The following is a 12,826-nucleotide window of genomic DNA, read 5'->3' as shown; positions in this document are numbered from 1 at the left end:
GATAAAAACGCAAATATTTTTACGTTTAGTTATCTTCGAATTACTGATAGAAATAGAAGACTGAATGTGGAATACAAATGTTAAAATCAATATTAAGTTAATAAATTTGGTTTATGACTTTAATGACAGATCGATATATTTTAAACAAAAATCATATTTTCTATCACATCCTAGACAATACGTCTAGAAGATATCTTTAAGATTTTATTGTACCTACTTCTACTAGTAGACAGATGTGACACACATTGAATAACAATTATTATTTTACAACATATCAATTTATATTTTATAATAATTATTGTTTCGAACAAAAATTATTTTAAATACACTAACAATAATGGAGCAGCGACAATCCAATATTCGAAAAGGTCGTAAGAAATTTTCAGACAAACCTGATATTGCGACTCTCTTCTCCTCCTTTCCTTTCCTCCCTCCCTCTTCATCTATATCTCTATTTTTATCTCTGTCTCTCTATCTACCTCTCCTTCTTGGTGGTCCACACGAGACTAGAGCCCTTTAAACTTCCAGTGGGCCGAAGATTCTACGATAAGTGGTTGGTGCTCGCGCGGTTTAAACTCTGGTAATAAGTTCGCCAATAAGTTCCACGGAAAGTTTGCGATTCCATGGCAGCGAGAATTTCGGCGAAACGGCGAGCTGGCCGCAATAAACTCTCATTACTCGTTCGGACAAAATTTGTTCAATCCAGGAGAAGAACGAAAACATTCACGATATTCACATATTCTATTTTATTTATTTGTTTCGTGACTTTTTTTTTTTTAGATTTGTGTGTGATAATATCGTTTAAGTCATTATATGCACAAAAACATTATGTTATTACCTATGTCAAATTTCGAAAGTTGCAGTTTTATAGATACCATATCCGACGTTTATAGAAAAGTAAAGTCCAGATTTAAAGTGTTTTTGCAACATTTATAATATGATATTTACAATTTAATCGTTTAATAGAACTTTTTAAGAAACGAATCTGAAATCAGATGTTTGATTGTCCGGATTTCTACGAAGTAGATTTTTTTCCTTGTTCTCTAGAATCTCGATCGGAGCTCGCGAAATTCATGCTCCTCGCTCGTGCTTATTGTCCTGTCTCATATATGTATATATAGGTACGTATATACATATATCGCTCGTAAAACCCGCACCAAGATCACCGAGTAAATATTTGATCGTGCTCAAGTTTGCGGAACTCCTGAACCTTCCTCTCTCTCCTCCTCTCTTCTCTCTCTCTCTCTCTCTCTCTCTTTCTCTCTCTCTCTCACTCGCTCTCTCTCCTCCCTCCCCCTTCTTTTCCTTTCCCTTTTCTTTCTCCTTCTTCTTCTCTTTCTTTCCCTTTTCCCTTCGTGTTCCTTTCATAAGAGAAAGAGGCCCTAAAGAGAAGTTCGGGGACTAATAAAAGTCTAAGCTTTTGCATTGTCCCTTTGCTGCACATCCCCAGTGAATAATTTTAATTCTTTTTTCTTTTTTGTCACATATGATGTGCCCTGACTGTCTTGTGCATTGCACAGTTTACAATTCATCAATTTACTACAATCTATAATAAAATATTTGGTCTGATTGGATGTAAATAAAGGCAATATTGTAAGACGCTTCTAAGGAGCTTTTTTATATTTAGATAAATAATATTTAATTATATTATATATATGTTATATATGTATAAAATAGGATAATATTTGTGTTTATTCAAACAAAGCATCGTTTATACAGCTTTAGTAATGTCTTTGTTTAACGCATTATGCCGAAAAACATGAAATAATTATCAAATACCGATTGCTAACGAGCATTTATAATAAGTATTACATAGGGAATACTGATATATGTGTGTTTGTGTATATGCGTATGTGTGTTGGTATGCGTTTATATGTATTGTTTAATTATATTAATTCATTCACTAAATGAATAATCGCGCTGTATAGAATGTACTGCAAATTATTAGTAGAAATGAGGCGTGTAATTAGCGAAATAAACCAGTAAACTTTTTTGTAAAACATTTAAAGAAAAATATTCGTAATCTTGGTTTGAAAGAATAAAAATTACACGTCTTATTTCTATTTTCTTTTTACAAAAGGAAAAAAACCGCTGAACAATCTTGCAAAGTATGTTATATAAAATTTGAAAGATATTGAAATAGAGTAAATATAGTAATAAATAGTTACTGCGTTACGCAATAAACAGAACAATCACAAAGTCACGCGATAGATATATCGATCGATTGATACCCCAATTTGCTTCAATTCTGCAATATAGCAATTTCGGATAATACCCGCAATATTATGCACGCGAGTCTCTCTCAGAGACGTTCATACTTTTCCGTGATTACACAGACTATTTCAAGACCACTGCATGTTCTTGTAACCTTCTCAAAATTATAATAATAATAAAAAGATTTTAAATTTAAGCACAGTTAATTCAATTTTTGTTTTATTGTTTAATTTGTCAATTAAAAAACAGCAGATTCTAATTTTTTACTTAACTCTATTCTCTTTTCTATATAATATTCTGTTTATCACAATAATAAGCAAGTGGTTTTCAATCGCAGGTTTCCGCGAGAACAACAGACTCTGCCAAACCATTTCTACTTCACAGACTTTGAGAGACATACCGCTGAAATTGCCTCTTTTCATCTAGACAGGTAATATTATATTTAAGTTTTTATCATGCATATATAAATATACATATGTTTAAAATACATATATTTTTCTTGATTTTACGAAAGAATATTTGAAAAAAAAAAGATTGATTTCTAGTGGAAAATGATTTAAAATATTTAAAGAGATATATCAAGAAATATATTAAAGATACATATTCAAGTAAACTATAAAATTATTAAATTGAATCCTATTTAATATTCTAAAATCTTTTATTTATTTTTTGGCTCGCAGGCTTTTGGGGTTTCGCAGGGCGATGCCGGTGAGCGGTCGGACACTCAACGTTACAACCGAAATCTACCAGATTGCCGACGGTGAGCTGCTTAAAACATTCTTCGTGAGTCCGGCCGGCAACCTGTGCTTCCATGGCAAATGTAGTTACTATTGCGATACGGCACACGCAGTTTGCGGCAGCCCCGATACCCTCGAGGGTAGCTTCGCCGCCTTTTTGCCGGATAAGGCTTTCGCGGCTAGAAAGGCCTGGCGGCATCCCTGGCGCAGAAGTTATCACAAACGAAAAAAGGCCCAGTGGGAACATGGTAAGACACGATCTTTTTTTCTAGAAAAATGTTCTTAAAAATGTACAGAATTCTAAAAGGAAACACGAGGTTTTCTCTTCTTCTATTTATTATTATCTATTTATTCAAGTTTCTTATTGTATTTTATTTTTTTATTATTCTTATTTTGTAATTGATATTAATTATTTACTTTATAATAAATATTATAATTTAAAAAAAAATAGAGTGAAGCGTACGTTATAAAAACTAAAAAAAGTTACAATTATTTTTCTTTACATTTTTTTTCTTAATTTTTAAGCTTTTTAATATTTCTAATTAATAAACTCTTTTTTTTTACAAATTTGCAGATTCCGATTACTGCGCTCTGGTAAGAGAAATCCCACCGTATGATGAAGGTCGACGATTGCTCGATCTAATGGACATGGCGGTCTTCGATTTTTTAACGGGTAATATGGATCGCCATCATTATGAGACGTTTAGAATTTTTGGAAACGATAGTTTTACGTTACATCTGGACCACGGAAGAGGCTTTGGAAAACCCTTCCATGATGAGACGTCTATTTTAGCGCCTCTTTTACAATGCTGTATCATCAGACAGACTACTTTAAGTACTCTACTCCGGTGAGTAAAATTTTTTTAATATATAATTAATGTTTTTATAATAATATATATTATATTATAGTATTATTAAAATAAATTATAAATTATAAATAGTAATTAATTCCACAAAATTTTGAATTCTTAAGTTATCAAATCTTTCAAATTATATAAAAATTTCGATTATACAGCTATAGCTATACATATTTAATACAATAATTACACGTGATGTAACATATAATATATATATATAATTATATATAATAAATATAAAAGTTAAAAAATATAAATACAAAAATAATAATTATCAAAAATAACAATTATTGCAGAAAGTTGTGCACCAATTATTTTTTTTATATTACGTTGTGGTCGGCTTTTTCAATCTTTTCAATGCTTTTTGCACAAATATGAATTATTTCATAACTTTAAGAAAAGCAATGATTATTGAATTTATTGTATATGAAATAATGTAGTACAGCAATTATACAATACAATTTAATCTGCGAGGTGTCAAATGTTTCATGATTTTGTCTGGACGACCAGCATCGATAACAAAAATGAACGATTTGATTATAAGCGTTTTAATCTGTATCCCAGTGTTAATCTTCCACACGACATTATTTATCGGTTTTCCATTTCCGATACTTTGCGCGTCCGCGAAATCCGGACGGCTGGACATCGGATTTATCGTGCAGCCCGTAAAAACGCGAATCCGCATCAAAGCAAGAATTCACGACCGCGTCCCAGCAATTCTGATAAAACGCAGCACCCCGGATGGCGGAATCCGCCTTATCGTAAAGTTTTTCTTCTTTTTTTCCGTTTTTGGATGGAATCGAATTTAGCGGCGCTAAACCTACTGTTAACCGTTCTGAATTGCAAATCTCACCGATCGATGGACACTATCAATTGTGCGATTCGACAATTTTCTTCGATAAATCAAAACAATCGTCCTTATTTCAATCTTTTATTATACGTGTGCCTAGTATTTCAATTTCTTTAAACACGACAGTATGACATATATTTATAATTCTTTTAACAAATTTTTTATTGTCACATTACATTAGTTTTCTATTCTCCGATCAGATATAAATCCTATAAATTATATGTTAAATCAAGTCATTTTTAAATTTAATATTTTCGCTAGAACTCTCTTAAATAAAATTTACGCGATACATATATAACATAAATATGATAAAAATTCTAGTATAATAAATAATTAATAGAAAAAAATGCTTACGAGCAGAAACAAGAATAGTTTTTTTCTAACATACAAGGTGATAGAAAAAGATTCAGTATTTACAAAACGGATAGTTATTAAATTTACGAGGTTTAAATTTATGTAGGTATCTCCTTATTTTTATCTATACCACAATAGATATCCAAATATATCCAAAGTTCGTTAAAATCAGGAGGACACTTGCGTCTGTTTCCCTTATGAGTATAAGATATCTAATCAATACAAGTTAAAAAATTAATCTTATCAAAGATATACATATAGAAGAGATCTTTCAGTAATTCACCTGACCTATTTGAATTTTTATATGTGATATATTATACATGTGATTTTTTAAATATAAAATTATACATTCTAGTTCCATATAAAAATATTACACAGTAAAATTTTCAAAATAACGAATACTTTACGAGATATTATTTACATATATCAGAGATATTGTTACGATATATGCTGACATAAAATATTAGATATTTCGTAAAATGTTCATTTTGCAGCGATATTATTGTAATATACTTATGTCTGCCCAGTTGCCTCTTTTCATAGTTTCCAATTAAAGTTTAATAAAAAGTTACATAATTTTGACATATTTATGCACTCTTGAAATTTACAAGAATCACATTTTATGCTTACTTAGTTTAAGCCAAAAAGATTTTTTTATAAAGTGTTGAAAGTGACAAGTCATTTTAAAAAATAAATACACTTTTATGCACTAATTATGTGCTCAGAGTAATTTCGATTTTTGTATCCTCGAAGGGATTTCTCCTTTAAAGCGAAGAATAATATTTTCTTATAACTCGTTTACGATTTCTAAATTAAATAACTTAATTACGTAAGGTAAGTAGATCGAAGATGCCACTTTGTTAATATTTCATTCATTATTCAATAGATGGTAATGCTTTTTAGTCGTTAAGTCGTGAGATTGTTTATACAAGGAGTGACGTATACAAGCTTTTTCAGTTTTATCGTGTTAAATCTGAAGATTTTTTCAAATCAAGTAGTGAATAGGCTTTTTTATAATATTGTACTTTTGTTTGTTAAGCTGTTTCATAATTTCTTTTCATTGGAAATGAATTTATTTAACATATTTTGAAACTACACATGGAATGGCTGTTCTATGACCTGAATAGCCATTTTTTCTATGTATCTGCAACGTCAGTGTGTGAAGAATTAGAGGTGGCAATTTTGCGCATCACGTACCGCGCCTGACTCGTATTTGCCGTTTATTAATTTGTTAACATAATTTGTGTTTTCTCTTGCCTTTTATATGTATGAGAGCTTGTGCGCGCGCGTATACGCACACGCATAAACATACATATACGTATAGTCATACATATATTTATGCATTCGTGTATGTACAAAACTTATTGTGCTTAGTTAAGTAATCTATTTTGGAATTTTAAATTTTGAAATGAATGTTACCCTTTTTCTAAAATGGTAATCCGTAAAAGATGCATTGTGAAAATTAACGTTATTGTGATATAAGAGTGTATAATTAGCACATAAATGTGTGTATTTGAATTTCAGAATGGCTTGGCATTAACATTTGATAGGATATCCTTTACAATTTTTTCCAACGTATATTAAATAGATATTTTTTGCTCTGTCTGATAAGTATTATCTGAAAATAAATAAGCGAAACATGCTAATGGTCAGGTATAGGAAACGAACAGATACGCATACACAAATACGTAGCGGAGCTAAAAGGAACCCATACATCGTCCATTAAGCGCATTATTACAGGATAATTGCTTCCTGCTATGCTGTTTCGTCGCATGAATCGCTGATTGCGACTCTTCTTCTGTTAGTCTATTTTTTACATTCTATATGGTAGCCCATCATCTAAGCAACCGCATAATTACAATAACAATTCAGTGAAATTGCTTGGCTATTAACTAGACAGAAATCAATTTGCTGACTGATAAAAATGATGAAGAAACAGTTTTCGAGAAATGATAATAGACCATTTCTATGTTGCCAAATTGTTTATATAGTAATGAAAAAATTACGATTCTGAAAAAAATAATACTGTCAAAAACCTTTTTGATTGATGATTATTAAATAGAATTTACATTATTTACAACTCTATATATTACTAGGGAACAAAAAAAATTTGTTTTCTATCCTGAGGATGAAAATACATAATTTTTGTAATATTTTTGTGTTGAATCCCAATATGTTTGCGAAATTTCTCTATCAGATAAAACTGAGCGACAAGTGAATTTTAAAAAATCTATATATTTATACATATTTATTAAAATTTGATCAAGGAAAATCTGCAGTTTAGAAAATTTAAACATAATTTTCTTTAATATATTTTGTTTATCTCTCCCCTAACAGTCCAGCAATAGACAGTTTTAAAATAAAAACGTTTAATCTTTACCGTGTAGACATTATTAAATCTTAATTTAGCTTATGAAACAATTTGTGAAAAATAACGATTAAAAATATTTATTGCGACATTCTCTATTTTACTAATAAAAATTATATATCTATTACATATCTATTATATTTATGTACTAATCTACATTTTTTTTATACATGCAATGATTTCGCTGTGGGTTTAAATGCAATTTTACTTTATCCTGTACACGTACTTACCCTTGAAACAAAGCGCGCCAGAAGTTCAATGATGCTTGCGGTAAAAGATTCAACATTTTTATTTTAAAGTACGATACTTCAGCTTTAACTTGAACTCTTTTCAAAACCTCTAGCACATCGGGTTTATTTTGCTAGCTACAAATTTTCAAAAATAATAAAAAATTTATTTTCTTAAGTTTTAACTTTATTTTCTTTTTAATCTGACATGCTAAAATATTTTTGTTTGTAAATTCAGATTTAGCACGCAAAAAACTTCAAGAAACCTCTTCTTTTCCAGAGAGCAAAACTATATCAATGTTATTAAATTTTTTTATTATAATAAATGGCAAAAATATGAACATTACAAGAGAACTAACAATAAGAGCTTTATAGAAAAAATCTGATTTCATATTTGGATTCAGTATTAAAAAGGATTTAATACTATTAGAACTACCACTAAAGGGGACAAAATAATCCGTTTGACATTTTTTAATAATTTATTACTCATTTTTTAACCATCTTAATTTCTGAAATTTTCCTTGAAATTTTATTGAAATTAGGTGATTAATTTTATTAATTTGTTTTCGCCAGCTGTTCGCCAGTGTATTAGGTAGCAGTAGTAGAAATAGTTTATATCAGTAAAAATGGATCGTTTATAAATTTTCAAATTACTAATAGTGATGATTGTGAAGAAATTGTGTTTCTCAATAATAATTGAACATACCTCAAGAAAACAATATCGAGTTCGAAGGTTTTCGGGATTGATAATAGTCTCGAGGCGCTTTTCGGAGCAACGTGGGTTTTTAGATCAACAACCGGGCGGTCGGAAGCTTTCAGAACGGTAATGGAAGCCTCCACGGGTCGGTGGAACTGCCAATGAATAAAGTATCGGCTTGAGCAGACACTCGACTTGGGCTCTATTTATACGGGGTGACACACACACACTCACACACACGCGCGCGCGCGCACGCACGCACATCCACACTTACGTCCACACCTACACACAGACACATACATATTACACATCGCACACACAAAACGCACACATTCCGACGCATCACGTGGATAAAAGTGGACTCTCGCAGAGTACTTTGCTTTGCCACACAAGCTGGACTACTCTCTCCAGGGAATCTTCGGAGAACTTTCTTTCAGGATTAAGGAGGAAGGATGAGCCTTGAGACTGAACAGCCTTTTCATCCTGCCGAGACTTGGTTGTTTACTTGGTTACTCTTATTGTCCCCACTATTAAGCAATGTAAAAATTAGGCTCATACATGGAAGCAAAAATAATTGACGAAGACATCCAAGATATCTTACTTCCCTATATTAATTTTTAACAACACAATTGGGAGTATATATCGTTAGTAAATATGTTAAGAAACTAATTTTTGAGTTACAAGATTATTGAATAAAAAAGTTCATTTTGTGCAAACTTTATAATGCTAAATAAATTGTTTGAAATGTTAGAAATGCTTATGAGGAAAAGGTCACAAATATCCTCTGTTGATTTTGATGAATTTCGGATACGTGTAATGTAGATCAAAATAAGAGACACGTATCTTTTTATAAGTGCTCTTATGCATATATTAAGTGAGTGAAACATCTCTTTTAAGAAAATTGACTTTTATATTTTTAAGCGTGTATCATCGAAACGATAAGCAATATGCAAAAATGTTTTAAATAAAATGTTGTATATACATGTACAATTCAACTCACTGTACTCGAAACGGGTGACATTTCTGTTCGTGATTGTACTATATATTATTCTATATTAATTTTATATATATTGTAATCACTAATAGAAATCTTTTCTTTTATTTGAAAAGCTTATTATTTAAGTAATAAATTTAAAAAATGTTCCTTTTATTGAAACACTGCTCACTTCTGATTGCAGCTTCCATAATGGGCCCAAGCGGCTCAGCACTGCCATGCGGCAGAGTATGACAAGGGATCCTGTGGCTCCCGTTTTATGGGAACCACATTTAGACGCCCTAGATCGGCGGATAGGCATTGTTCTGCAGGCCATCCGCGACTGCATTGCTCGCGAAAACTCTTCGCAACAGGTCGTCCACAGTGATAAAATTGATTCGAAGTTATAGCCTTTAATCGCGGTCTAGAATAAATAATCGCGATGTAAAAAAAATGTAAAAAGAGATCTCCTCCTTTTCCCCCCTTCTTTTACTCCCTTTTTCTTTCTGTTTTTTCTCTCAAATACCTTAATATTAAAACTTTAAATCTGTAAATTAAAATGCTGATTCACAGTTCCGAGAAAATATTAGAAGACCTTTTTTTTCTGTTATAGTATATCTTCATAAAAATTTTTCTTTGGAAATGTATATAAATTAAATTAAACACTTTATTTATAACTAAATCGATTAAATTTAATTAGTTGACTTATTAATTATACAAATGAAGTGCCGTCAAATAAGAAGATCATATATTCAAAATCATTTTTTATTTATATCTTCTTTTATTTGATTAAGTTGTTGAAAATTGTATTATTGAAAATCGTGATTTTTAATTTAATCGATTATTAAACAAATATTTTTAAAATTGAAACTAATATTTATTTGGTTTTAATTTAATTCAGAAGGAGGTTGTTATATCTGTTATTACATTTATATTTTTTAATGTTTGTAAAGAAACTTTATTGGTACGTTTTAATGAATACATTTAAATAATACATTTTGATGTAAAAAAAATTAACTATTACACAAAATTATAATTATATTAAATTAATGTTATAGTTGTAGGCAACTTATTGTTAAAATTAATTTATCGTTAAACGGTTAATAAATTAACTTTTAGAATAAGTTTTGCCAAATAGCGTTACTTTACAAATTCATAGTTAATTTTTAATAAAATGTGTAATTACTCAGTAATATACAAAAAACATGAAATTAAACATGAAATTTTAATTTTTTACACTTTTAGAAAATTATACTCGTTATTTCATTACAGCTTAACGGATATTGTATCACGATCTGATTTTTAACGTAATAATATATATATAATTGAAAAAAGTGTTATTTTATATAATAGACAAAAAATTTATTGTGTATATATAGAAAAGAGATTTGAAAAGAAAATTCTTTGAAAAATAAAAAGAATTAAAATTGACGGAAAAAATTTGAAAAATTAAAATTATCTTCTTATTTTGATTTATTTTATTATTATATATTGTAAAAAATTTAGAAATAAAAAATAATTTAAAATAATTCTAAATGATAATGTTATTATTTTTCGAGAAAAGTATATCTTTAAACATATCATAGAAAATCTTGTTGATTAGCTTTTACTTTTTAATAAAAAAAATTATTAATTTACAAGAAGGCTGTTGTACCTATTGTATGCATAAATACTTATAAATACACAATTTAATTATATGTATGTATATTCATTGCGACTTGGCGATAATCAAAAAACACAAGTTGTCATCGCGTATAATAAATAATATTGATGTAAAAATAACATGATAAATAACAATGTTAAAAATTTAACCCATTATTGGCCAAAATTTCACTTTTCTTGCTCTTATAGTTTATTGTTGTTTATTATACTTACAAAAAATAATATAAAATTATAAATAAATAATTAGTAATTATGTATATTAACTTTTAGTTATGATATAATAATGACTTAATAATTTAATTATTTTAGCATTAATTAGATAATTAACTTTAAAAAATGTACATATTAATTGTATTATATAACAATTTATAACTATAAAACTTTTAATAATTATTGATTATTTATAAAATTAGGGTATTTAAAATTAGGATGACTTATTATGAAAGCGAACGACTGATAATCGGCGAGTCTCAAGTTTGATTCTCTGATTCTCACCCCACATGTGTCTTAATTTTATCGAAGGCTTATCAGAAATGAAAGGGAAACCACTCTGGGGTTATTACTATCCAAGTTGTCGCTATATAGAGATAAATTTATAAAATAAAAAGGCCCTCAGTCCTAAGACAACTCCTTGATGGGTCCAAGTCACATAGCCATAAATACAGTGCAACTCTCTTTAAAAGTGATCGTCAACGTCAGAATGACCTGATATGACACACTGAAGAAGAAAATTGATTATTAATATAGAATTAAGAATTGATCAAAAATTAGAGAATTATTATATTGATTATACAATTCTTTATATTATTGTTATGGCCTATCATGGGTTAAAAATTGCTATAATAATATTGTAAATAAAATCGAGAATGTTTGCAAGTGTATAAGAGAAAGATTTAAGTTACATTGTGTGTGTGTGATTCTTGCATGTAAATGCGTGAGAGAGCTTTTGTATAAAGTGTGCTTTTCATACACATGTTTTATGTTCCTTACGCACCTGTATACAAAAAATAAATTTGAATGGAAAATAAAACGGAATGCAGTTTAATTAATACTCTTTTCCGTCTTCATCTAAATGTTTGTCAAATAAAAATAAAGTAAAATGCAATTTAACTCCAGATAATAAATTAATTATTTAATCAGAATCTCTTAAAAATTAATTAATTATATTTTAAAATTTATAGAGATGGATATAGACACATAGTAAAGCATTAAGCGGAACACCACTTTTATGTAATCGACTGATTTGTACAAAATATGCCGAAACGCATCATTTTTGTTTTTAAGGGAAATATATAATTTTGATAAATTCATGCTGCTTTATCCCTTATTAATTAAAGTAGACATCTCTTCAAAAATCTCAAATATATAGCAATAGAATTCAAGTGAAGTACACATCATTTTAAAGATCTTTTAATTCTCTGTACAATTGTATTTGATTTTTTTAATGCCTCTCGATTTCTCGAAAAATATAATAAAATATCAACATTTAATAAAATTTTTATATTTATAAAATCAAATCAAATATTTATTTAAAAAATAATTATTTTGCATATTACTGTATTAATAATTCTTATAATACAGTCATTTATGTAATAAAATTTTATTACGACTTTATTATTATAGTAAAAATGTCAATTAAATAATTTAATACTTATGGAAAAGTTCATAATTTTCTTCTTAATTCTCGCGCAGAATACTACAGAAAATTGAATAAAACAAACAAAACTTTCCAATTGTTCTTCACAGATAGATACTGTTATAAGAGATCAATCATAACGGAAAAATTGACCAACTTTTTCTAGAATTACACAGAACGGGATTCTTATCTTTGATGGAGTTTTCCACAACGAATCGATTTTCTCAGTAATGAACTCAAGAATAACGCGA

General features: G+C 28.9%; 1 protein-coding gene across 2 annotated transcripts in view; it reads left to right on the top strand.

Annotated features, from left to right (window-relative positions):
• The window catches only part of LOC143899871 (uncharacterized), a 60,019-nt gene extending 48,050 nt beyond the window's left edge, over nucleotides 1-11,969 (top strand). For both annotated transcript variants that reach the window (XM_077410594.1, XM_077410593.1), the window contains 4 exons: nucleotides 2,552-2,644; nucleotides 2,895-3,199; nucleotides 3,526-3,799; nucleotides 9,483-11,969. In XM_077410594.1, coding sequence (XP_077266720.1) covers nucleotides 2,552-2,644; nucleotides 2,895-3,199; nucleotides 3,526-3,799; nucleotides 9,483-9,687 — 877 coding nt within the window. In that variant the 3' untranslated portion in view covers nucleotides 9,688-11,969. The remainder of the gene's footprint in view (nucleotides 1-2,551; nucleotides 2,645-2,894; nucleotides 3,200-3,525; nucleotides 3,800-9,482) is intronic.
• Nucleotides 11,970-12,826: the final 857 nt, after the last annotated feature.

The sequence above is a fragment of the Temnothorax americanus genome, unplaced genomic scaffold (assembly GCF_048541705.1).
Source record: "Temnothorax americanus isolate GAGA-0224 unplaced genomic scaffold, ASM4854170v1 Scaffold29, whole genome shotgun sequence".
Lineage (NCBI taxonomy): Eukaryota > Metazoa > Arthropoda > Insecta > Hymenoptera > Formicidae > Temnothorax > Temnothorax americanus.
Note: the sequence above shows the minus strand (reverse complement) of the source record. Positions and strands in the feature narration are given on the sequence as shown.